The 26,265-nt window shown below is 38.1% G+C and overlaps 1 protein-coding gene across 3 annotated transcripts; it reads left to right on the forward strand.

Moving 5' to 3' along the window:
* Positions 1-266: 266 nt before the first annotated feature.
* On the forward strand, positions 267-25,780 carry WTAP (WT1 associated protein). 3 transcript variants are annotated; one of them, XR_004356016.1, is made up of 9 exons: positions 267-504; positions 4,551-4,588; positions 4,673-4,728; positions 10,009-10,067; positions 11,767-11,894; positions 17,564-17,742; positions 17,954-18,298; positions 22,475-22,629; positions 24,556-25,055. XR_004356016.1 is itself a non-coding variant. In XM_032682747.1 (8 exons), exons 2-8 carry the CDS (start codon positions 4,559-4,561, stop codon positions 25,137-25,139), a joined length of 1,191 nt encoding a protein of 396 aa, XP_032538638.1. In that variant the 5' UTR covers positions 275-504; positions 4,551-4,558; the 3' UTR covers positions 25,140-25,780. The 3 variants fall into 3 exon arrangements, 2 of the variants coding, with proteins under 2 accessions (XP_032538638.1, XP_032538639.1); XM_032682747.1 differs by lacking the exon at positions 17,954-18,298 and having other exon boundaries at positions 275-504; positions 24,556-25,780; XM_032682748.1 differs by lacking the exon at positions 17,954-18,298 and having other exon boundaries at positions 275-457; positions 24,556-25,780.
* Positions 25,781-26,265: the final 485 nt, after the last annotated feature.

The following is a 26,265-nucleotide window of genomic DNA, read 5'->3' on the forward strand; positions in this document are numbered from 1 at the left end:
GCGGCACCCTCAGGCAGGCGTAGGGACACGGGCGCTGCGCCTCCTGCTCGGCTTACGGGCTTTACATCGGCGCTCAAACACCCCAGGGGGCCCGCCACAGCGGCGGCGCTTCCCGGCGGGGCGGGCGACGATTCCCCACGGGAGGGACGGGACGGGGCGTCCGCGCCAGGACCCGGCACTGCTGCGGCATCTCTCGCCTCCGCCGCCCCACGCTGGGTGCGCGCGCAGCCGCCGCCCGCGGGGCGGGGCGGGCGCTCATTTCCTCCCTGGGCGCCATTTTGTAGCGCAGACAACCCGCAAATAAAGAGCGGGCGGGAGCGGCGCACGGGGAAGCCCGGGCGGAGGGGCCCGGCGGTACCGGTTGTGGAGCGGCAGCGCCCGCGCAGCTGGTGGCGGCAGGCGCGGAGGCGGCGGCGTTTCGCCCCCCCCCCTTGATGTGAGGAGGAGCGCGGCCCAGGCAAGCGGCGTGCGGGGGGCGCGGGGCCTCCGCGCCGCGGGCGGGAGGTGAGTGGCCGCGCGAGCGCTCCGCCCCGGCGGGACGGACGGACAGACCGAGCACCCCGCGGTCCTGGAGTGCCGAACTCCCGGCGGCGCCTCCGTCCCTCACCCCGAACGCGGGGGGGGAGGAGCGGGAGCATTTAGAGCCATTTTGTGCGAGGCCCGGAGCCCAGCCTGGCTGCGCGGCCGGCATCCTCCTCCCGCCCCCTGCCCTCGGCAGCCGCTGCGCCCCCCGGCCGCGGGAGACATGCTTGTCGCGTCCCTCGTCGGAGGCGAGCGAGGGCGGCGGGGCGGGCTCTGCGTGCGCTGGGGGGCGGTGGCAGCTGGGTCTGTCAGACACCTGCGGCTGCGCCCCCCGGGAGGGGGAGAGGGGGGGACCCCCACGGCTGCCGAGGCGAGTGTGAGAGCTGACCAGTCAGTATTACTGTGAAACTTTCCTTTTTAAACATAAAAAGAGAGAGACAGGGAGAGGGTCTTGTGAAGGGCCACGAAGATAATTAGGGGATCTAGAGCGCCTGTCTTATGAGGAGAGACTGCGGGAGCTGGGCCTGTTTAGTGTAGAGAAGACTGAGAGGGGATCTTATTAATACATAAGTATGTGTTAGGCGGGTATCAGGAGAACGGTGCCAGACTCCTCAGTGGTGGTCAGAGACAGGACAAGAAGCAATGACCATAAACTAAAAAAAACCAAGAAGCTCCGCCTCAACAGGAGGAAGAACTTTGCATTGAGTGTGGCAGAGCACCGGAACAGGCTGCTCACGGTGGTCATGGAGTCTCCCTCCCTAGAGACATTCAAAGCTCCCTTGGACGTGTTCCTGTGTCACCTGCTCTAGGTGATCCTACCTTGCCAGGAGGATTGGACTAGATGATCTAGAGGTCTCTTCCAACCCTAATAATTCTGAGAATTCTGTGTGGTATGTATATATACACACACTGGGAGCTGGGAGCCCATCCTGGGGATTTCCCCACGGAAGTCTTTTTTCATGTTGTTTAAATAACAGTTACTTCAGGTATAACTAGTAAAACATCGTACCTGATATTATTCAATTGCTTTCGTTCATTAGGTTTTTTTAAAATCTTTAAATCCCATGTTTTCTAAATGTTGTAGGAAAAGGTGTGCCGGCTCCTACCAGAGTTCCTGAAATTAAAATGCCCTTTCTTCGTTTCACATCTTTGTATTGAAACTGCCATAAAAGCCTAAAACATTATAAGATTTCCTAAAAATTCTGTTAGTGCCCATGACAATGTTACTGTGTTACTGTTTTAAGCATGGAGTATGGTTTTATGTTGCTGGTTGCCAGGAGCAGATATGCAGAAGGAGTAGTGTGTGGCAGCCACCATTTCTGTAAAATCATGAAAGTGCTTAGTTAGGAAAGTACAGTTAAGCTGTTCATAATATAAATCACAAAATATAATCGTGTTAATTCCAGTCAGTTATGCAGGAATGTTGTTTACGCTGGTTCTTTTTATTGTAGAAAGTAGCACTTCATGCTCTTGCAAGATTCCTGATCTTGGTAGGTGAGAGATTATCTCATTTAGCAGAGAGCTGAGTGATGAGAAGCACCTCTTGATGCACAGTGCTTGAAAAGTTACTGTATTAAATTCAAAGAGTGAACATTTCAGTTGCAGTGTTGTTGTCTGTAGCATATAAATTCACCTGTTCATTAACAGAAAGCTAAGGCAAATCACCGTGAAAATTTTTGTAGTCAACCTGATACTCCTAACGTTTCTGAAAAACATTGAGCACAGTGATAGCAGTATATAGCAGTAATAAATGTGTAAGCCTGTGGGAAATTACTGTAGGTGCCCAAAAAGCTGGAGAGTAGTGAGGTGAAATTCATATGTACAGAAAGAGCACTAAGTGTTTATTTGTAGATATTATCAACCTAAGTTTTCAAAAATAACCTATAGAATATTTCTTGCTGCTGTGTTATTTTTTAGTGTGTAGTTCTCTCACTGTGAATAATGATAGGTAACAGAAAGGCAGTAACTTCTGTAGCGTGGTGGACAGTAACTTCAGTCTTCGCTTTCGTGCTCTTGTCTGAAAGCAAGCGATGGCTTTGTAAATAATGATGTGCTGGGCACAGAGGTTAGAGTAGCCTGGTCTGGTGCTGCTGTGGAGAAAGGGGTGCTGGAATTTTGTGTGAGGTCTGGAGATAGGAGGTAGACTACCTGTAGATGGAGCGTCAGTCTCTGATTTCTTGCAGTCCTGACAGTAATCAAGTCTTTATAGTTGTTGTATGCTGCAGAAGGATTCACAAGCCAAGTCTTTGGGGAAACTCACCTTTTTTGGTATTTGCGTGCTTCTGGTACTTTTTTGAGGAACGCACACATAATGACCTGACATAATCTGTGCATGGTTTAAGCAGTGTTAGCTGTAGTTGTGTGGAACAGCTGAAAAACATGTTTCTCTCTGTCACGAACTTAACACTTGCCAAGATCTTCAAGACTACTTCTGAACTATGAAGGAGTTAAAGATTCTAAATAACTTTAGGAATTGCCTAGAGGTAGGCAGTCTAAATACAGGGGTCACAAATGTTCCCTCTATGATCTCAAGTTACTCTGCATGAGCTGGGCACTGGCAATTTCTATCAATAGCCTCTTATGCTTTTATTTGGTACTTAAGGTTATGTTTTTGGGAAAACAGTCTCAAAGAAGGAGCTGCATCCAGAACTTCAAGCAAAATGCTAGAGTAACTTCTCAGGTGTGGGAGGGAAGGGGGCTGGAGCAGGGGAAACTTCTTAGTGTAGGGAAGCACTTAAGTGCCTGTGTGTTACTAAGCCCAGCAACAGGAAGCTGCCATTCATAAGTGAGATGCTTCTACTAAATGTTTTCTTTAAGTGAGTTCTAATGTCAGTATATATTACAGGAAGGGAGTGTGTGTTGGTTGTTTTGTTTGTTGTTAACCAGGGCCTTGTTTGGTAGGGTTCTGTGTAGCTGTCTGTGGTTAATGTAGGTTCAAGAGGCTTTACTTCACTGGCATGTATTTGCATATCTTACCAACAATTTTAGGATTTGTCCTAGGATTTGGAGAAGTTAAATTAGTTCATTGGGTATCACTGTGAAAATACCATGGTAATCTGTAAAAGTCCTTGAGAAAATAAAATATTTACTACTTAAGAGCATTGTTTCTTTGAACTTAAGTGTTCACAACTAAGGAGTTGAAATGTCCTTTCTGTGGTATACGTGCATTGTAGCAGCTTTACAAGCATGTTGACTCTTAATATTATGTGCAAAGATACTTGCCTCTAGCAAACCTTGCATTTGTTGTTACATTTATACTTATAAGATTTGCAAACTCAGTATTTTTTATATATCATAGTTGTAGAAAATACTATGTATAGTATTATCCTTTTGAGATAAGGAAGCATGTCCTGTAACTCAGGGCAGTGTGAATAATTAACCTAGCACAATGCAGTCCTATTGTGCTACATATGCGCGAGGGGAATTGAATTTGATGTTGTATCCAAGCCATTTACTTTATGTCTTACTTTTCCTGAACATATTCACAGGGGTTTTAAAATAACAATACTTCCTGTTTATTAGAATCTTAAAAGTAAGAGAGTAAGTTCTTGAGAGAACATGTTGCTTTGACATAAACAATAGTAGTAATGTTCACAAATAATTCTTTTTTTTCCAAAGAGGTTCTGAAGTAGTAATATAAATTGCTTTCTTCAGACCCTGATTATCCTTTATTTGTAAAATATGTTAAATAGGTGTAGACACATATGAAATGTCTGTTTGATACAAAGTTACATGGTTTTGCTTAGTTAAATCGGAAGAATTGATTACTGATTGGCAATTTAGGCATTAATAAAAATTTTTGGTCAACTTTTAGAGAAAATGGATTTGAGTTGTTTATATCTAGATTACAGCAGCAAACTTACGTTGCTTGTACTCTGGCTCTGTGGAACAAATATTTCAGTAGTCTAATAGTGCAAATAAAAAAAAATAAGGCTAGAAGTACAAGCTTCTGACTTGCTCGGTGTTTCTTGTGCACTCGGAACTACACTAAATAAAACTCTTTTTTTTTTTTTTTCCTCTCCCTTCAGAGTTCACAATGACGAATGAAGAACCTCTCCCAAAGAAGGTATGTTTTAAAATTACTTTTGACTTCACCCTGGCAGGTAATCATGACAGCTTGATAAGTTGTGCTTTTCTTTTTGCTTCACAGGTTCGCCTTAGTGAAGCAGATTTTAAGGTTTTACCTAGAGATGAGCTTATCCTAAGGTAAAGTAAAAAGCGTGGTTTTCATCTTAACATTGTAGTGAACTTCTAGTGGAAGATATGTGAATTTACTTTCAGGGTTTTTTTTTTTTTTAGCATCCTTGTTCTGAAAAACTATTTTATCCATTTCATGATACATCTCTTCTGTAAAGTTCTCATCTCAAATATTTTTATTTGTAATTTGAGAGGGAACCCTTTTTCTGAAGAGGCAGAATTCCTGAATGATATTTTGTAATACATGAATAGGAGTGGGTTTTTTTCTTCACTCATAACAGTAGAAGATATAATTGCTTACGTTCCTTCCTAGATAGGAAGTTATTTTCAACATCAGAAAAATGTCAACTTCTTATTCCTACAATATGTTTTACGTTTTATTAGTCCATGCAGTCATCTTCTCAGCATGTTCAGATATTAGTAGTAAAATGTTAAAATTAAGTTTTCATTGCCTAGAACTTGCATAAGGAAGAGCCTGGCTATCTTTTTTGCCTTCTAGAAAGCAAAGGGTCACCATGGAAGCAGTAATAGGCAATCCTATTGCACAGACCACCTGCTTAAAGAAACTGACCCAAGCCAATCGTCTCTGTATGCCTGAATTTCCTAATTTGTAAACAAGGAGCTAACTAAACTGGGCATCTGTGGGTCATTTGTTTGTCTGCTGGAGTAGTTTGTGCGTTTTGGTAAATTTTAGTTCTTGGCTTTTGGTACATGGTAAGTTGTTAGCATTATTAGGGTCTCAAGGTAAATTTTGCTGTTTCATTGAACAAAGACTAATTGTGTAGAAACCTGGGGATACATGTGCAACACTTAATGTATGTGATGATCAGCTACTCTCCCTCCTGTCTGAGTAAACTATCCTACCAGATACTTTTGGGGTGACAGTTCTTTCTAGGGAGTAAACATAATCTGGCTCCTTATGTTTAAAACTGGTTTCTGGCTTCCTCTGAGTATGTAGTCTTCTGGGTAATAAAGAATAATATAATTAAGCAGTAAGGAAAAATGCTGCTGCTTTGATATTAAGTGGTTCTGGCCTTGTGATCCTTTGCATAGAAGTTTCTATGCTCAAGATTATCTCTGGAAATAGTGAACTCCTAAGTCTCTAAGCTGTACCCTTACTTCCAGCTATAAAATTCATGCAAAAGTACCAAAGCATAGATTCTGTGCCACCTGTTTTCTGGCTGATTAGTGTGAAAACAAAAAAAGGCTTCCCATTGTAATCAGTTTCTGTAACTTGCAATGATTAGTTGCAACTGTAGAAGAGATGAATTTCCAGCATATATTCAAGTGAGAATGTGATGGGATACACCTAAGGAGGTAAAGTATATTAGCAGCTAACCTGTGTTAAGAAAGAGACTGAAGGGAATTTGCCAATAACAGCTATGTTGCTATTGAATCATATTCTTAGTGTGTACAAAAAGTAACTTATACTCTCAAAAAGGGCAGTTGATGGATGTAAAGAGAATAACTATTCACTATACCCAGAAGAGGAAATTTAAATGCTGTTTTGGCTGTGTCTGCTTTATTACTGTGACTGTTTTTGAGCAGTTCTACGAACACTGTTCTTGTTTGTATGGGGTGCATATTATGGATTTATAGCAAGTTCACCTCTAATTGTGATTTCACATAAAAATAGCAATTATTACACTAACTGCTGGCTTCATTTGTAGGTTGGAATAAAATATTATTACTATTATACATATATTTTAATCAATGGTGTCTCAACTACTTTGAGACATGGAAAAGCATGTGTTAACTGCTAGATTGTCTTAAGATTTGGAATATGTTTTTTGGTCTATGCTTTGGTGAGGCAGATGCTTTCTAAGATGGATATGTGTCATCACCTTTTGGTCTTTCAGGTTGCAGCAGTATTGTTGTTGTACAATTGCAGTGATAAAACACATGTGGAAAAGATTAATTTTTTTTTGTCAGTTTCTGTGCTATGAATCCCAATTTCACTGTTCTTTTCCTTAAAGTACATAGTTTAGGTTTACTCATATTAACTTTTGTTGAGTAAACATGAGCAGGATCGACACAAAAGCCTTTAGATCTGGTCTCTTAAATTTCTGCTTGTCTCATGACTTGTTGCTGTGGGCTCATCTTCGTCTTTCCCCTCTTTAAGGCAGTAGTTACTTCGCTTGACTGTGTAGGAGCTTCTGAGAGAAAGAAGAGCCAGGAACACTGTAACAAAATACTATGGCTTAGCTAAAAATCTGATCAGTATTGCCCTGATCATTTAACCTAGTGGTTAGTTGGAAAGGCACTGAAGCACCCTGATTTACACAAGCAGTTCTGAGGAAATGCAGTGCTTTTAGTGAGCTTCAGTCAACATGGACTTAGAGCCAGTCACTCTTGGAACAGCTTAGGTGCACTGCTGCTGTCTCTGCCTTACCCCCAAGTGTTTTTTTTATTGTGAACCCCAAACATCAGCATAAAAAATGTGTGCTTCAAGAAAAAGACTCCATGGCTTCAAATTACCTCTATAAAGTCTGCTTAATATTTTTAGAGAAGGAATGGAATTAAGTAACTGACATAGTGCTGCTCAGTTACCTTCCAGTTTTTGTGAGACTGTGACACATTAAATGTAAATCAGATTCAAGACTGTCCTCCCAGCTCGTTGTACAGCTGTCTGTTCTTCAGTGCCTTTCCAAGTAGCAGTTTTGAAGCTCTTCTGATTGGCAATATTGAACCATCAGATTACTGACATAAACTACTAAATAGATCAAGAAGCCAGTATGGAGTGGAAATCAAACTGACTGGAGAAAAAAGCTGGCTTTTAGCCTAAACAGAGAAGAAGGAATAAGGAGGTAAGACTTAAACATTAGGAGTTAACAGGGTTGGAGCACTGAGAATACTGTCAATGATCCTCAGTATCTTTTTTTTTTTTTTTAACTACTTGTTCTATTCTAGTTCCTTATTTTCCTTTTTGTTTTCATTGGTGTTAATTTCAGAAGCTACAACTTTGTAACTTCAGCTTTCCAAGGTCAGAGTTCTACTCTCCTACTGCTGTAAACAAGGGAAAACAATCAGTGGAAATAAGCTAGAAAGACCATGTTTAGAAAAAAAATGTTATTAAAGGCACTGAAAGGCACAAGAAAAGATGGAAAGAAATTGCTGGTCACCATAACAGCACTTTAGTGAAGCAAAAGCAAAGGCTGCACGTGGAAGCCAAGGGAAAAACCCAGATTGATTCTCTGCTTGGCAGGCAGTGTCTGGGCCACTTCCTGGGAAGTAGGGCTTTACACACACTGCCCCATAGCAGACACCATATGGGGAATATCGCTTTGGTCTGATTGGGTCTGGCTGTGTTCCCTCTGAGGATCTTGCCCATCCCCAGCCTACTGGTGAGGGGGGAGTGTTGGAGAAACAGCCCTGATGATGTGTGAGCACTTGTCAGCAGTGGCCAAAACACAGGTGTGTTACCAGCACCTTTATAGCTACCAATGGAAAGCACAGTGCTGTGAGGGCAGCTGTAGGGAAAATTAACTCCACCTCAGCCAGACCCAATAGAAGTTGCTTGAACTGCAAGTCTTCACCAAGTTTTTGACAAAAAGCCATGTCTGAAGAGTTACATTTTCTAGAAGAATTGGCTGGCATGTGACTTAAAATCCCTATGTGACCTAGTGCCATTTGGGTTTTCTTTTCCAGGCGTTTGGTTCTTGCCTAAATACTAGCAGTTGTTGAGAGGTGACTTAGAGGTATTATTTCCAGCATTCTTAGTAACCATAGGCTATGTGACTTGTTTGTGGGTGGTTATTTGGGGGGTTCTCCTTTTTTTTTTTTTTTTTCCTTCAGGTAGGGGTCTGTCACGTTGACTTGTGTTTCAGGTTTCACTCGCTCTTTTTATCGCTCCTGTTATGAGTGTGGGTGTGTCACAATTTTAACAGAATTACCAGTTTTGAGCTGTGAAGTATAACTTAGAAGTCAAGTAATCCTGTGTATTTAAGGACCAGCTGTTTTGTTGCCTAAAATTTTTTCATGCAAAATTCTGCTATTTCTTTCTGGCTTTGGTGTTTAGTAGACCTTTTCAGTTTTACTTTTGGGGGATTGAAATCTTCTGAACTAACATAGAACTTCTAGTGGTCAAATGGTGAAAAGTCTTAGAGCAGAGAGATAAGTTAGAGGGTTAAGTAGAAATACAGCTGCTCTCTTTTACAGAGCTTAAGAGAGTTAATTAACGCTGTTTTCGTGTTCAGCTGAAGAGATGCAAAATTTTGTTGTTGCTTGAAGGAAGAGATCTTGTGCTTCCTTTTGCTTTTTCCAGTGATGTGATCTCAGTTGCTGTTACAGATCTGATGCTTTTTAGAGCTGTTTGAATTCACTAAATGGTCAAAAATTACCTAGAGTTAGATTTTGCAGTTTCAATTCAGATAGTGGTGTAGATTACAGAGTTAAAGTAGAGCAGTTGTGATGAGTTTGACAGAAAATAGATGTTAAAGAGAAAGGGTAGGTGGGAGGAGGGAACAGAAATCTTTAGTGCTGAGCTGTTAGATGAATTTTCTTCATAATGTGGAATTGTATCATCATGAGGAACACACATAGTTAGGTGCAGAGTACTACTTTAAAAACAAAACAAAAAAAATCCCAAACCACTACCCTGTGAACTTTGTTCATATGGCATTTCATGCTAAACTTCACTGAAGACTATTTGCTACTGATTTAATGGTTTGTATCAAAACCAGTGCTTTTAAGTGTGGTGTTTTCTGACTGTGGATGAATTACCTAAATAACATACCTTCAAAGAGTTATTAAACTGTTGGTCTGGTTGATGAATATAATCAGAGAATGGTCTTGATTTGAATAAGCTAATATAACTACTTAACCTAGGCTGCCATTTCTAGTGTATTATAATACACTTCTGCTTCTCTTGTTCACTTGGTAACAGACTTAAATTTTGTATTTGTATCACAATTTCTGTTACAGAATTTTGTTTGAATTGTTCTGCTGTGAGAATGAGATGCCTGTTGGATACATTACAAAGATAACAATTAGTGTTTGATCCCAATGTTTGTCTAAAATATTACAGTAATTTTTAAGATGTCAATTTTAAGTGCTGTAATGCACAGCTACCTTTTAATTCTTTTGAGATGCAAAGTGGATTTAACTATTTTCACAATATAAAGCGCCTTTTTTAAAACTGAAATTACCTCTTATGCAATTGTGTCATTCCCTCTTGACGTTTTCTGATTATGGTATCAATGTATATTCTGGAAGCTTAGGAATGAGATGCCTTGATTTAATAAACTGAGCTTCAAAAAACATTTTTTTTTCTGCTTATATCTGCAATAGGTGGAAACAGTATGAAGCATACGTGCAAGCTCTGGAGGGCAAGTACACAGACCTTAACTGTAAGTTGGCCAAGTTTCAAAATGGTACAAGTTATCTGAATGTTTGTATAAAGCAGAGCAGTCAAGTAATGTCTGTGTTTTCTAAAATTGCTAGAAATAAGAGGTAATAATCTATGATGTGAGTTACTTGTCAGAATAAAAGCCCCTGTTTTTTCTACTGTAAGTTTTTAACCTCTCCCAACTTTCTCATCAACTTTTCTGTTGCAGATTTATCACAGCATCTAAAAAGTCTGGTTTTCTAGGATCCAGACTGCTGGGACATGAATAAGCTTCAAAGCATAACCCCATAAATATACGTCTTTTCAGAACTTTACCATTAGAAAGGAAACTTTATCTGCTGAAATAGTCCATGAATGTCTGTGCCTTTAGTAGTCTTACAGGATTGTAAGATTGGCAGGGGGAATAGTTTTAAGAGGTAAATGTCTAAAGTGAGTCCCCCCAGTAATGTTTGATCTGATTAGGCAGAGTTGATTGTTCTGACATGGTTGCTAAAACTTGGTCTTTTGAAAGAGTAGGAAAAATGTCCTATTCTGAAATGAGAAGATGTGAATACATTCTGGGAGTGACTGAATAGCCAATCCTAAGTCACTTTTAAAAATTATGTTGGCAGCTGGAGATGGTGTATTTGCCGTTTTCCACTCACCTTTTCAGTTTAAATACTTAAAGACATAGTATCACTAAGTCCAAAGGGTATTTTACTGTCAGTCCAAGGGCATGTCCTCTATTTTTGCTGTTGTTACGTCCTGCTTTTACTGTTGTCCCGTAATGTTTGAGTTTTGGAGAGACTAAGATGTAGCAAATGGAAGCAGTTGATTTTATTCACATCTCACATTGCCTTAGATAAGTTGTTTCAACATTCCCAGTTTCTTGATTTTTGGGGAACAATACAGGCCACAGTAATCAGTATTACTGAATTATCTGCAAAGAATTATTTAGAAATAATTGTCATGAAGCAAGTGTTCTTAGTTTCCATTTATAGCTGATAAATTAGATTTTTTTCTAAATTATTCAAATTTTTCATTGTTTTATGCATGACAAGTAGCAGTGAATGTATACAGTTGGTACTGGGTTGCTTGCATGTGTTCTTGTTTGAGTAGTTTAGAAATGTGCTGCGTTCTCTCATATTTAATATATAAATTTTCATAAATGTTCATGGATCCAGAAGAATTTCAGTTGTGACTGAACTGCCATTCCTGAAGTTCTTGAATGTCTTACTGTTTGCTCATGGAGTGTGGAGTTTGAGGATTGCCCACAAACAGCACTGTTTTACAGACTGCAGATTGCTTTTTGCCAGAGTATATACTTCCCTCCTTCCCTACCCTGGCCTCACCTTTTCTTTTACATACCAGGGCGGTTTCAACTTCCCAAATTTCAAATTGCAAGTTGTAGTAATAGTTGGTTAAGCAAGCAGTTTAAAAGTTACTTCCTATAGAAACATGGAAGCATCTTCAAAATTTGAGTAAGTCTTAAGGAAGGACCAGAATATGGATTTAAAGCCTCCTGTTGTAAAGCTTTTCTAATATTTAGTAATATTTTGATTTTTATTTATGCTTGTTATAGTTATGCCTTTTTCAGTCATGCTTATTTGTGACTACTTCTGCTTATGAATTTGGTTTTTAGATTCTTTTAGCTGTCTTTTAAAAAAATTTTCACGAGAGGATACTATAAAACATGCTTTTTGTATTGTTGCTTGTATTAGCTAATGATGTGACGGGGTTGAGAGAATCAGAAGAGAAGTTGAAACAGCAACAGCAAGAGTCTGCCCGAAGAGAAAATATTCTGGTGATGAGGCTGGCAACTAAGGAACAGGAGATGCAAGAGTGTACTGTAAGTATTTATAAAGGATAAGTGTGTTTAGACAGTTGGAGGAATATCGGCTTTTGAGCAGTATCCATGTGCTGTGTTTTTTGTGTGTTGATAGCATCACACTTTCTGTGTTTAAAGAAATGGCAGGGCACTTAAGCTTTCATTGAATTAGTATAGATCGCTTCTTAAAGTTTGGGTTTTTTTTAATATTAGTTATTTCAGTTGATTTTCAGCTGCAGTTGTGATTGGAACGACTTTTATTTTAAAACCAAGCTAGTTCTTACATGTGCCATGCTTATTTTTTTCTAGCATTTATCAACTGTGCATGTGTACCAAAAATGTTACTTCTGACTGTCATTAGAGTCAGGAACAAATTAAAGCATAAGGATAAGATTGAGTTTACTGGGTTTCATTTGGGAGATTTTAGACTGATATTTACCTTGGATTTGGATAACAAGGTATTTGTAAGTCTTTGTATCTGTTTGGCTAGGTAGGTGAAAGAGTTACGGACTTCTCAGAGGAAGTTCTTTTGAAATTTGGCAGATCTGCTACATGGTTTCTAATGTTTGTTCTAAATAAATTTTCTTGTTGATCTTTGTTTCTCTCTCCCTTGTTTCTGGGTATTTTCTATGACTTTTTCTTCTGTATTTAGTTTTGCTTTCTTGAAAATATCTTCTTTTGATCTGGGGTTTGGATTGCTTTCTTAACATTTTCATCTGCTGAACTGGGCAGTTCCTGAAAGAAGAATGTAAAAAGCTTCTTATTGCTAGTTCTTGTAACATACTCTTCAGAAGTTCTCTTATGAAAAATACAAGCTCTGTGCAAAACCAATAACTAGTATTGTAGTTCTCCTCTGGTTTTTCAAGCCTTCCTTTTTTTTTTCCACTGAAGATTTTCAGAGCTGTCAGGTGTAGTAGTGTGACACTTAACTCTGTACACAATATTTTTACTGCTCCTAAGACCATAAGATCATTTTAGTTCATAGTAAGTAGTGTTAAAAACAGAAAAAAAAAAAGAGGGGATAAAGCTTACTTTGCAGTGGCAAAAAATTAATCCCAGAATCACTGAGGTGTCTAGTCCAGCCTGCCTGCTCAGAACAGGATCACTTGGACCAGGTTACTAAGAAGTATGTGTAATTGAGTTTTGAGCATTTCCTAAAACTCTTGATCACACTCACATGGTGAACTGTGCCAGTGTTGATTGACTGACACAGCAAAATGTGTTTTCTTGTGTTTAAGTGGAATTTCCTGTGTATCAGTTTGTGCCCATTGCTTTTGGTGGTCGCTGCTGGCTCTGCCTCCTTTACTTCCCCATCAGGTATTTATGCACATTGATAAGATCTCTCTGAGCCTTCTATTCTCCAGGTTGAGCAGCCCTAACGCTCTCAGCCTCTGCTTGTATGTCACATGCTCCAACCCCTTAATCATCCTCAAGGCTCTGTTGGCCTCACCCTAACATGTCTGTCTCCCTTGTACCGGGGAGCCCAGATCTGTACACCATACACCACATCTCACCGGTGCTGAGTGGAGAGGAAGGATCATCTCCCTCGACCTGTTGGCAACACTCCTCCTAATGCAGCCCAGGATGCTAATGAAGATCTGTTTTGGTACTATACTGCAACACTTACCTAGTAGTAAGAGTACTATATTGAACCTGCTTCTCTTGTTAGTCTGATAAATTCTGCTATGCAGAACAGCAGTAATAACAGGGGGTTTTTTATTCTTTTGAATTCCTGAGCGTATAGCTGGAACAATAAATACTTAAAAGTTTTTCACCAAAACCATATTTCTATGTACTGTATTTACCTTTCTTTATTCCTGTCTTTCAAATAATGAGTTAAAAACTTCAAGCATTTAATGCTGTGAATTTTGACAAGATTATGAACACTATAGGGTTTTTGACTGCACTTAGATGGTTAGATGTTTATAACTGCGTAGTCTTTCCAGAACATCTGTTTAGAAGAACTTCTGAAGAGCTTTTATTTTCAGTATACTTTAACAAAGAACAAGGGGATGGGGAGCAACCTACCAAAAAGAAGCAGAAGACAGACACATGCCCACACACTCATGTGGCTTACACTTTTCCAGCTGTTGACTCATGAATAACATCAAGAATGTAATCTCCATAGTGTATGGAGGTAGGAAAATGCATCCTTGAAGAAGAGGCATAAAAGCTGTAATGGAGACATTGGCACTTTTGTGTTTTCAAGTTTAAATGCACATAGTTTCAAGATGGTCAGAAGGACTGCTTGACTTTGTATTACTAGAGAGTATTTTTTTCAGGAAAGTGACAGTAGAAAAATAAATAATGTTGGATGAGATGCAAAGCTAAGCTATGTTGCTAAATCATTTAATAAACAAAAACTGTTCACCATATGACATTATTTGACATGTCTAATTTTTAATCCATAGAATAACTTTGTCAAAAATAAAGTTATTGTTACTTCAGGGAAAGGCCTTAGCCCCCTTCCAGGCTTTACTGCACGGTTATTGTAGGTCAGTAAACAGATAGACATTTGGAAATACTTGCTACTCAAATAGGTTTTCCATGGAACAGATAACAAGGAGTGGAACTTAACTGTGGGTACAACTGCACTGTAGCACCTAGATAGTCATTACTCTTGTAGTTTAGATTACAACTCTGTGCTTTTATTCTTCTTCTGTGCTTTCTTTCCTCCTATTCCTTCCATATAAGGATATATAGTTGTACTTGCTTAGATTGCTTACAATTTCTGTTAGGCACCTGTGTTCTGTTTTGTTAACTTCATGTCAGAGAGTCTGTACTTCGTGGCTGTCTTTGGATGATTTCAGCTGAAAGGATGCAACTGTTTTCAAGAATGTGTGTGAGAACAAGAGGGATTGAAAATGTTATTGTCTGTCTTAACAAAAAGAGATAAAAATCCACCCAAACAAAACCCCACACAACCTGATGTCCTCTAAATAGACTACTTTCAGTGTTCTACTGCCTTGGGTTAGAACAGAGAGAAAACTGATACCAAGGGTTTTTTTCTGTTTGTGAAAATTATCTCTACTTGTCCACCTGATAGGCTTTTGAAAAATACCAGCTAGTGTGTGCTTTCATGTTTGGGAATATGAAGGCAGTAGGCATTTCAGGTTTAGAGTGGTCATCCTCTGGGGTCTGGCATTGGACACATGACTATTCCTGTATATTCAGCTGTAACCTGAAGTTGGTCCTGACTGCAGGCAAACTGTCCTGTTCCCTAACCCTTACCATCTGGAATATCAGTGGGAGGTGACTTGTACCAGGAAGTGGTTAGAGGGAGCAAGAATGTGAGATTTGGACTGGCTAAGCAGGAAGATGAATGGAATTAGGAAATAGGCAGAAGAGGAAGATTTCGGCTTGCTTTGGGAGCAGGTCATATTGGGAAGAGGTTGCTAGGTCTCCAGGGGTGAAAAAGTTTGACAGGTGAGAACTCTGGAGTTAGAACTGTGGATACATGGAGAAAATTTGAGTTGGAAAAGCTGGAGTAATAAATGGTCTTTTAGTCTGGGGAGGGAACGAGCAAAGGTTGTTCAGCTTAAGTAAGTTCTTTCTACATGACTGTTTTAGGAATGATAGTTGAGGTGGAACCCATGCAAGTGCCATCTGCTGGGTACAGGAGACCCCAATGAGACAGTCAGATAACTGACGTGGGACAGCATCAGCTGGGTCCTTGAGTGTTTTAGTGCATTTCTGGCATGAGAGCAGAGGCAGCAATTCTGTGTGCTATCAATCCAAGGACTCTTTTATAGTTCTTAGGCTGGCAGTGGAAGAGGGAGGAATCTGGGCCTACATAAGACAAGGAACATGGCCTTTTTCCCCCCTTAGTGATTCCTGTCTAAAACCAGGTTGAGAATGATGTTGCTGTATCATAATTATATTTCTGAAATGTACTGCCAGTGAAGTTTTCTCTGTGTGTAGCTGTTTCACCCTCTACTAGCTCTAACCATGCACAGAATTAACAGGTTGTTGAAATACTTCAGTAGTGTAAGAATCAGAAAGTTGAATGGATAGAAAAGATACATCGGTAACAATAAATAGAATAGATCTTTATTGAGTGAGCAACATACTGTGCATTCAGTGGGGCAAAGGACCAGTGGGGATAAAATGTCATCCAGGAAATGTTAGAATAACCTTAATGTGGACTACCTATTTCTATGCAATGTTTGTAGGTGGGTTCTTGAGTGCTTTATTTCTTGGAAATATTTATATGCAGTGCTTCATTCCCCTTATATTTCTTTTTAGGTACATAAAAGTTTGTCTATTTAAAGTATGATTTCAGTTTTTGTAAGTAGCTAAATGTTTTTATTTTCATCATATCAAATTAATGTGTCAATGGAAATACTTCAGTTATTTCAGTACCTTTGAAATCACTTACTTGAAGTAAAATTGAAGAACTGTTGCTACTTAACAATATATAAATTAAAACATGTTATCCTCAATCTAGAAGTGACTGAGGTTGCTACTGCACATTGAATGTAAATAGGATTTTTTTGTGCTTCACTGTTGCTGCGTGAAGACCCTGTAACAGAGTAACTGTATATACAAGGAAATGATTAAACTGACAGTGCTTTTGGCTGTACTGTGTCACAAGTAAACCCAAGTGTGGAGGGACACTCTTGCCCTTTACTGTTTGTCAGTGAAATTCTGTTGCTGTCAAGTCTGGTTGCAAGACTGCATGAAGCAGGAGGCAAACCATGTGACTTGCAATTAACGTTATTTAATGTTGTGCAACTTTGTTCACCTCTTACTGATGGAAAAATATGTGTGATTTAGGGAGCATAATAAATTAACTTTAAGGATTAACACTCTGTAGACTGCTGTGATACTGGTGATTAGCTGGGTTCTAAACATTTACTGTTTAGTACAATTTAAGAGAAGTCTGTTGTGATGGGAATAAAATTTAAGAAAGTTTCGAAACAAGTTCATCCTATTTTAATACATACAAGTTTTGACTAATAAATGCTATATTTAAAAGAAAACCTTGTAGTTACTGCTTCTGAAATTTTGAGTATATTAAGTTTTCTGGGTTCTAAATATATAAAATTGTGGATCTTTTGGGTTATGGTTGTTGTAAGAGAATAAAACCTAACCAAAATCTGTTTTAGTTGTTGTTAATATTTCTAAGTCACTTTGTTTAAAAATACACGATCTTGCATCATAAGCGACTATTGCATTTGCAAAAAAACTTAGAAGTTTCTAAAATCCTTTTTATTATTTGCTTAAAATATTTCTTGTCAATTTTAGCTGTAATGTTCCTTAATAATTTTCACTGAACGGAAATGGAAATTAGCTCTCTCTTTTAAGCGGATAATTCTTTCCATATGCTTTTTGTCCACTCAGAAGAGTGCAGGCAGATAGAAAAGAAGGGAAGCATTCTAATGCTTCAGCTATTACTTTAACAAATGTAAATTGACATACAGAAAATAATCTATGCTGTAGAGGGGAATCTGCCTTGGAAGGTTAAGCTTGGTAGGTGGTGGGATGGGGTATTGGGTGAATATATACATTGATAGGGTACAAGTGCACAAAAGTAATTTTTGTCTTGCAGTTTTCAGGTTACAGTGTTGAGAGAAGGCAAGCTACCTTGACATTATCTTTGGAGTAACTATTTTTATTTGCATCTAAGGGACTTTCAGTTTATATTTAATATCGTATGAATAACAGTCTTTTTTTCTTGTTTTATGCAGAATCAGATTCAGTACCTCAAGCAAGTCCAGCAGCCTAGCGTTGCCCAACTGCGATCAACAATGGTGGACCCAGCCATCAACTTGTTTTTCCTAAAAATGAAAGGTGAACTGGAACAGACTAAAGACAAACTGGAACAAGCCCAAAATGAACTGAGTGCCTGGAAATTTACGCCTGATAGGTAAACAAAACAAATACTCCCCAGTCAAGACTTCCCTGACAGTCCCACTACGAGAATGCTATGGTGGGACAGCCAAGTACTCGTTTCCACACCAAGACTCAGACGTTTTGAGGCAAAGGCCACATTCTTATACTGTCCAGCTTGTAATGCTTAATGTAAAACTTACCAGATGAACCTTGTGTTTCAGCTTTTTTCTCCCCCTTTGCTTCAGAGGCCTGACAGCGTCGGACTGTTCTGAAGAAATGGCCATCTTCGAAAAAAATCTTTTCTAGAACATGTAGACATTTGCAAAATTGTTCTATTTGAAGAAAATAGAGGGAGAAACAGAAGTCTAAAGTCTGTGGCACACTGTGTCTACAGACAGTTTGGAGGAGAGAGAACCTAGAGATCATAAATCATGAATTGAACATGTAAAATTCCCATAAAATGTAGAAGTGGAATATGCTTCGCTCTTAACCTTGAGCCTAGTGACTTAGAGACACTGTAAGTCAGTTTTGCCAATAAGACTGTGGACTTCCTGCTTGTTCACTGAACTGCTGGGTCAAAACTCGATGAGGTGAATTTTGCATTAAAGAGTTTACTTGCTAACCAATTTTGAATAGCCACGAGAGTGCTATTTGATATCACAACAGTGATATGTACACATTTGACTGTTTAGCCTTTGGGCTCTCTAGCACCTGATGCAGCTTTAAGTCACTGTTGCTAAATAATGAACTGTTTTCTGGATGGTTGGTAATACTGTGGATGCCTCAAAATTAGGACTGTACGAAAATGTACGTTCCATCTAATTGCAGGTTTTAAATTGTTGGAAGTAATATATATTTGGTCACAACTAGCATGTGTAAAAAAACCTGGTTGTGATAAGTATTTCACTGCATGTTTTCATGCAGAAATGAGATTTTTTTCAATTTTCCATACTAAGAACTGATCTCAAATGCTCAATACAGAAGGCACATGATGGCAACTGTCTTCAGTGTTGGTGGGATGCTTTTATTCCGTTGTACATCTGGGGTTTTTTTGTATTGCGCTTCTATATAAAATTGTGCCTTGAAATAGTTGTAATTTATAGTTCAAGGAACACTACTGGTTATACTGTTGTATTGTGAAACTTCTGGGATGAACGAGAATTGAACAGGTTGTTATTTCTGCATTGTCTCGTTCTCTGAAAACAAAGTCAGTATTTTAACAAACCAAAAAAAAAACTTAAATGCATGCATTTTCCTTGGTGGAATCAGTGAAGGAGTCTTTGCTGCTCTATTGATGCCTCTGTTCTGTTGTCCCAAGTTACTTGTAAGTAGCAATCTGGGACAGTTGGGAGTGCATGTCTGAGGTGTGTAACGCAAAATGTAGATTTGGTGTAGCATTTGTGTGTTTGTTTTTTTCTCTTAGAAAATAGAGTTCTATTTAGGAATCTGAGGTTTTGATTTTTTTTAAAACAGTTTGGCAATATTTTATGACTCAGTCTGATCGTAGAAAATTCAGTTTTAAAGTTAAAAAAAAAAGACATCCAGTTGTCACAGAAGGTGATGTATTCTAACTGTTTTGATGATTTTTATTAAGATGCCATTACATAATTTTCACTCGGAAGTATCTTTAACTGTTTGTGCTTCATTGACTAATATGATATCAAAGTGAAGTATACTTACGCAGGTTTGGTTTTTTTGCATGAGTAATGACTTAACAGCAAAAGAAAAATTTACACAAAAATTTTAGCTTTTTAAAAGTGATACATCTGGAATGATTTTGCTCTAGCAGTATCTAAGATTTTAATGATCTAGCATCAAAACAGAGGTAAGACTTACATTAAGAAATTGTTGACCTGTTACCAAGCCATTTGTAAAGCTCACTATGTGTTGAAAGAGGCATGCCATGCAGATTGCTTGTTTAACTTGGAGTTCAGAATATTTAATACATTTAGGTACAGATTGGGTGTTTTCTTAAGTCCTCAGGTTCTAAATGTGTGTTTACAACTGAGGAGAGACAAGTAATTTGCCACTTCCTTTCAAACTAAAGTATCAAAAGAAAATGTTATTTCTGTAGCTGCAACATACCCTAATTTGCATAATATAATTTTAAGTCAGTGGTGTGAATGTTCATAATTCATACATGCAGTAGCTGGAATATAGAAAATTAGTTATTTCCTGGTAAATAATTGAAGTTGTCTTTGTTAACTGGGTTAAGATTTTACTGTTTGTTTTTTTTTTTTCTGGAAAGGTAAAGAAATGATGACTCATGTAAAATACTTGGAGGTTTTTTCATTCTCTTTGCATCTTGCCCCCCTCCTTAATTGCTTTAATTGTCCACCCTTAAATACAGCTTCTCTTAAATCATGGCATCTGATCTAGTTTTTGGTCCTCTTCAGCTCCTAACTGAAGCTCTTGGTGTAAGTAACGTGTTATAACTGCAGCCCTAAGTGGAGTTAGTTCTGGACCTTAACTGTAGATAAGGCTGTGCAGCATAATCATTGCTGGTGTCTGGAGGGGAAAATAAAAGGGCATGTAATCAAAGGAATGGCTATGCTAAGCCATTTCAACCATCATTAAACAGTATACACTTGGAATAAAAAGTAGTAGAAAAGTCATTTGCAGTAAACAACAAACTCTAGTCTTCTGATATTTAACCGCTTACATTCTTACAGGTTTTGTTGCATGTATGTTCAAGAGGATTTGTGAAAACAATGCTGAACTTAGTTTTACAGCTAATAGGATTTATTTTAATAGTTGCTGGATTTTGTGTTCTTAAATGTGTTGTCGTTTTTGTAAATTGCAAGGGGAGGTTACTTGCTGCCCTACTAGTTCAGAACATCTGGAAAAAATTTTGATGGGGAGAAATAGCATTATAGGTAACTATGCAAATTTCTATACAGGTAATAAATATTTTACATTTTGGCAGGAGTTAACATGAAGAAATTAATGGGATTCTAAAATTGTCCCAATTCCAAGGAAACCGGTACTTGCTAATTCTACAGTTGGCGTTGGTTTGTGAAAAGCATTAAATGATTTAAGCATTGTAAACTTTTTCTACTTGTAGTGATGATGAAACAGTAACAGGAATTTGCAAATGGCTAAAAATCACGTCTGCCTAATAACTTTTGGGATCTGTCACATTGGTTATCTCCAAAGTGGTCCTGCTTTACACAGAATGAACATCTCTAAGGAAACTTGCATCTTAAGTGTGCGACTTGGACTGTATTAGGTCAGCACAATTTAAACTTCAAGGACCTGGCATTGGACATCACATCAAGAAAGAAAACAGGCTGCTGCCTTTAGCAGAGTTTCAGGCCTCCAGGACTTTACACAGCCAGATTCCTTCTGGAGCAGCCCATCTGAAAGATTTGGGAAAGTCAGTCGGAAAATGTTAAATGGGGCATAGTTGGCAGAGCTTAAAATTTGTCTAAGGCTTGAATGCTCAAAAGGTAGTTGATAAGGAAATTGTTTTAAGGTTTTTTGGTTGGATATTTTGGTTGCAAGAGAGAACTGTGGCTGTGATTGTAGCAGAAGTTGCCTGTTCTACTTTTTTAATCCTAATTTTTTTTTCAATACTTGTCACTTGTTTAAAAGCAAACAAACAAAAAGCTAAATGACCTTCTTGGTCTTGAAAAGTAATGCAAGTCTTGCCATTGAATTCACAATAAACCTGTTCAAGTTTGGGTGGTTTTTTGGCAGAGGTTACATTTCTATAGAAAAGAGGACAGCTTAATTATGGTGCTGAGCCTATTAAAAGGAAAACTGTTTAAAGATGCTATCCTGACTTGGCAGACCAAGAGTCCTAAAGGACTTAAACTTTTTTCTTTTATGGAGTCAGCTGTATTGCCTATATATTAATTTGCATACTACTTCCTATAATGCTTTACAATGTGGTTTTTATCATGAAGATTAAAGATGTGTAATGTTACCAATTTAGTAAAAAAAATCTTGTCAGTTGAAAATAATTTTCCTGCTTGTTTCTCACTTCTTTCAGAAACTGAACATCCTAATGATCATTAATTATTAGTGAAATCTGTCAGTCTAAAGGAAGTAGATAAGTAATATACTCCTTCCTTAATGTCCTGCCAGTGTTTATCTACATTTTCACTCCTCACCATACAAAATACTGACTGTAGAAGTCATGAAACAGACTGTGCATGTGGCTGTCAAACATATAAGTTGAGTTGAAAAATGGACATCTCATTTTTTAAATAAGAGTACCTGGACAGCATTTTAAAGAATGCTTAAGCTTCTTAAAGAAAATTGGATGTCACTATGAAAAATTTAACATGGGATTTATTATTTCCCCCAAGCAACTTTTTCTTCATCCAAATTTAATTATTCAATTTTACTAGTACAATAAATGGGGAAGGTTTTAGCTTATGTAGTTTTTATGCAGTACTCGATCTTTTGAATTTCAAAGCACATCTTTAATCAAATATTTAGGTCTGTTGAGAATTGGCACATGCAAGATTGTGCATACTGATAATCCAGATGTTGGTATCAAAGAACAATACGCTTATTCATATTTTCAGTAATAAAACTTGCCTTCCACTTTATGGGACAGCGGCAGAAGATCTACTGGCGTTGGAACAGCATGTGGTAACTATAGGGAGACTTTCTGCTATGACAATTATGTTGAGGCATAATGTTCCTTGAATTGTGACATGCAGAAATTGCATCTCCTTTTTGTCTGTAATTGTGATTGAGGAAGATTACTGAAGGTTTTGTATTCATTTTGTGATAGATGGCTCTTTCCTTTGCAGCCAAACAGGGAAAAAGTTAATGGCGAAGTGTCGAATGCTTATCCAGGAGAATCAAGAGCTTGGAAGGCAGCTGTCCCAAGGACGTATTGCACAGCTTGAGGCAGAGTTGGCTTTACAGAAGAAATATAGTGAGGAACTTAAAAGCAGTCAGGATGGTAAGGGATTTTTTTAAAGAAAACGGAAGTTGCCTTGCACTTCTGCTAGTTTAATTTCCTGATTATACACATAATGTAAAACCATCTTTGCCATAATGAAAGGGCAATATCAAGTAAAATAGGACAACTGTAAGTCTTCACTGGTAGTCTTAATTAAAAACAAACAAACAAGATGCTTAACTTTGGGGGAACTGGTGGGATTTGCAGTCCAGTAATGCAGCCTTTGAAATTGAGATTTTTGTACGTTAGGTCTTGCTATTTAATAGGAAGTGTTTAGACTGCACGCATTATTGGTGAATTGGCAGGATGAAAGCTGTTAACAATACACGAAGCCTAAGCATGCACTGAGAACAGAAAGCTTCTTGTTAACTCTGATTCATTTTGAATTTGTTTTAAAAAAATCAACAACTTTCTAACAATGCCAAAGAATATGAAAAATAGATTTTTTTTTTTCCTTAGGTAACTTAGATGAATGAAAATAACACATTGTGTTCACAGTCCAAATTTTACAACACTGTAAATCTAAATTGAAATTGCCTTTCAACTCTGACCTCTTGTATAAATTAAATGGAGGGGAAAATGCAAGTTTAAAAAGTCTTCAGTCTTGAGTACGATCCACCATAGGATCAGTGGTTCTTAACAGAATGTTAGAGCAGGTTACGTGAAGTTTTAAGATACAACCTATTTAGACATCACATAAACCTGAATGTCTTTGCTTGTTTTACATCTGAAATCTGTAAGATAGCATAGACTTGATTTGACATCAGATGCAAGTCTGAGATATCCTGTAAAAGGATATTTCTTCCCCCCCGATCATATTTTCATATTTTTGACAAAGTAGTACTATAAAATAACTAGAATCAATAAGGTAAATGATTCTATAATGTCATTTTGTTTGAATAGTTACCGTTTTGCTTTGTAACTACTATTTTGATAATGTACTTTAACAGAATTTATTAAGTATGTAATTGAAGCAAGTGTAGCCATTCTTTAAAGACTTCTTCTCTTGAATGCAGTAGTCTCTAGAACTGAGAAGTATTCTTTAGCCCCTATTGCCTCTTCCCCGTATGAGGCAAGATGACAGTAATCCTGCAATAACAGTTTTCCTAATGATTGTTTTCCATAGCAGCAAGATCACCTTAATTTTACGAATTTTTACAATATTAAGCAGTTTGCACTTTATTTGCTCTGTCAAATTGATGGTGCAGTTGAATGGAAGACTAAGGAAGTTAGTGTTTCTTGTACTGTTTTGAGGTCAGATTCATTTTGCTCCGGTATGAAGTCCTAATTATAAAAACTGTTTTCTGGTACATAAATATTAAAACACCCAGTGGAAATAATTAACAGCCTAGTTGGTAAGAAAGCCTTTTTGTCCCTTGTCTTGAAGGATTTAAAGGATTAAACAGAGTAAGAGCTGAAACTTCCTTTAAATATGATGGAAACTTTTTTTTTTGTTACTGAATAAGCTTTTGCAATTATTTGCAAATAATATGCAGTTATTCGGATCTGTTATATCTGATATGGCTCATGGTCCTTCTTTTACAGTATTTCCACTAAGGTTTTATACTTGAGTAAGCGTAGGCACACTAGGATCTATTTGTGAAATATTAATTTTTGGAATTGAGCTTTTTTTCCATATATCTTCTTACCCAGAAATTAATTTTTTCTCATGTATTTTGAATAACAGTATAGAAAATAAGTAGATATGACAACTTGTCATATCTACTTCTTTTCTATACTGCTATTCAAAATAGCAGTATAGCATTTTCTCCTTCAGAGGCAGAGTATCAAAAACAGTGCATATTTGATGGCTGAAAAATAGTTTATTGAAAAATTTCAGCATAAAATGTTGAGTTATGGGATTTTAATTTCTTGTCTATATATGGGCTATTAAGTGTTTGCAACAAATGTGTTTTCTTTACATAGAATTGAATGACTTCATCATCCAACTTGATGAGGAGGTAGAGGGTATGCAGAGTACCATTCTAGTTCTTCAGCAGCAGTTGAAGGAGACTCGCCAGCAGTTGTCACAGTATCAGCAGCAGCAGTCCCAGGTTGCCAACCCAGGTACCAGCAGGACTCCATCTTCTGAGCCTACAGACCAGGGAGAGGCTGTGGGTAAAGACTGCAGCCGCCTGGCAAACGGACCAAGCAATGGTAGCTCCTCCCATCAGCGGACGTCTGGGCCTGGATTTTATAGGGAGGGTAGCGGCACAGAAGATGACTTCACAGCTTCTCCAGGGAATGGTAATAAGCTGTCCAACCACTCTGAAGATAGAACTGGTAGAGGAAGTGGTAGCTACATAAACCAGCTCAGTACTGGGTATGAAAGTGTAGACTCTCCCACTGGCAGTGAAAACTCTCTCACTCACCACTCAAATGACACAGACTCCAATCATGATCCTCAAGAGGAGAAAACAGTGAGCATGAAAGGTAACAGAACTGTGGGTTCTCGTCATGTCCAGAATGGTTTGGACTCCAGTGTAAATGTGCAGGGTTCAGTTTTGTAACATTTTTCTGCAAAATTTTTATACAGTGTCATTGAAACTGGGAGAGGATACTGTCCAGAAGCCGTTTAAATTAGTGCATACTTGTCACAATTTTGCCTTTTTGTGGGTTTCTTTTTGCTTCAATACCTCTGCCACTTTGGAAATTTTAACAGTTAATTACGTTGAATGTTGCTAAAAGGACGTTTGTGTAGCTCAAGTTATTTTTATATGAGTTAATGTGAAGTTGAAATGGAAGTTATTTCCATAAAGTATAACATAAATGATGTCTGTACAAATCTGTGTATATCTAGAACCTGTGCTGTGTAAGGGCATTCTTACTCATACTGTTATACTTACACCACCTTCAAGATTTGTCATAATAGCTGTGGGTTTATGACTGCCAAGTTTGCCCAGTACAGTAGTTTTATCACTAAAAAGAAGGACTTACTGAAGGAGTCCTGTAGTAGTTTCAGTGTTAATTACAGTTTTTCCCACCATACATCTGTGCATTTTCTCCTTAGGTGACCGAATGTTTATTAATTGTGTGCATAGTTACTCAGTTTTTAAGAACTGTTGTATCCTGTTGATGCATATTGCTCTGTGACTCCAATATTATCTTACCTGTACTGACCAAACCTAAATAAAAACTTTTAATAATGTAATTTCCGCATTGTTCTGCATTGGCTTACATGTCTTATTTGTATGCAGTGTATTTATAGTACTTTTTTTAAAAAATTTGTTTCTGTGTCAATCTGGTCTCATACAGCGTATGCCAAATACATGAAGTTACAGATGTGTACTAATACTAATTTCAGGACAGTCTGACAGTGCTTGTCCTTATTGGCAGAAAAAGGAAGTGGGGGAAAGGAGAAAGCTAGTAAAAGTAAACCTTATGAGTTGGAACCTGTGTTTATTAAGGATTAAAAAAACCCAACAAAATCTAGAAGTATCTAACAGGTAAATATACAAATTAAAGTACAAAAAATTAACACGTTAGTTATTCAGCCTTTTAAACCAGATATAACTTCTCTTGTTTTTAAATGCCTGTCTAAGGAAACTGATTTCTTAGCATGCAGAGAATGTAAGAATTACCTTTAATTAAGCATATCTTTATTGTTCGGTAGCAGTGAGCTATGAATTTGTCAGA

The sequence above is a fragment of the Chiroxiphia lanceolata genome, chromosome 3 (genome assembly GCF_009829145.1).
Source record: "Chiroxiphia lanceolata isolate bChiLan1 chromosome 3, bChiLan1.pri, whole genome shotgun sequence".
Classification (NCBI taxonomy): Eukaryota; Metazoa; Chordata; class Aves; order Passeriformes; family Pipridae; genus Chiroxiphia; species Chiroxiphia lanceolata.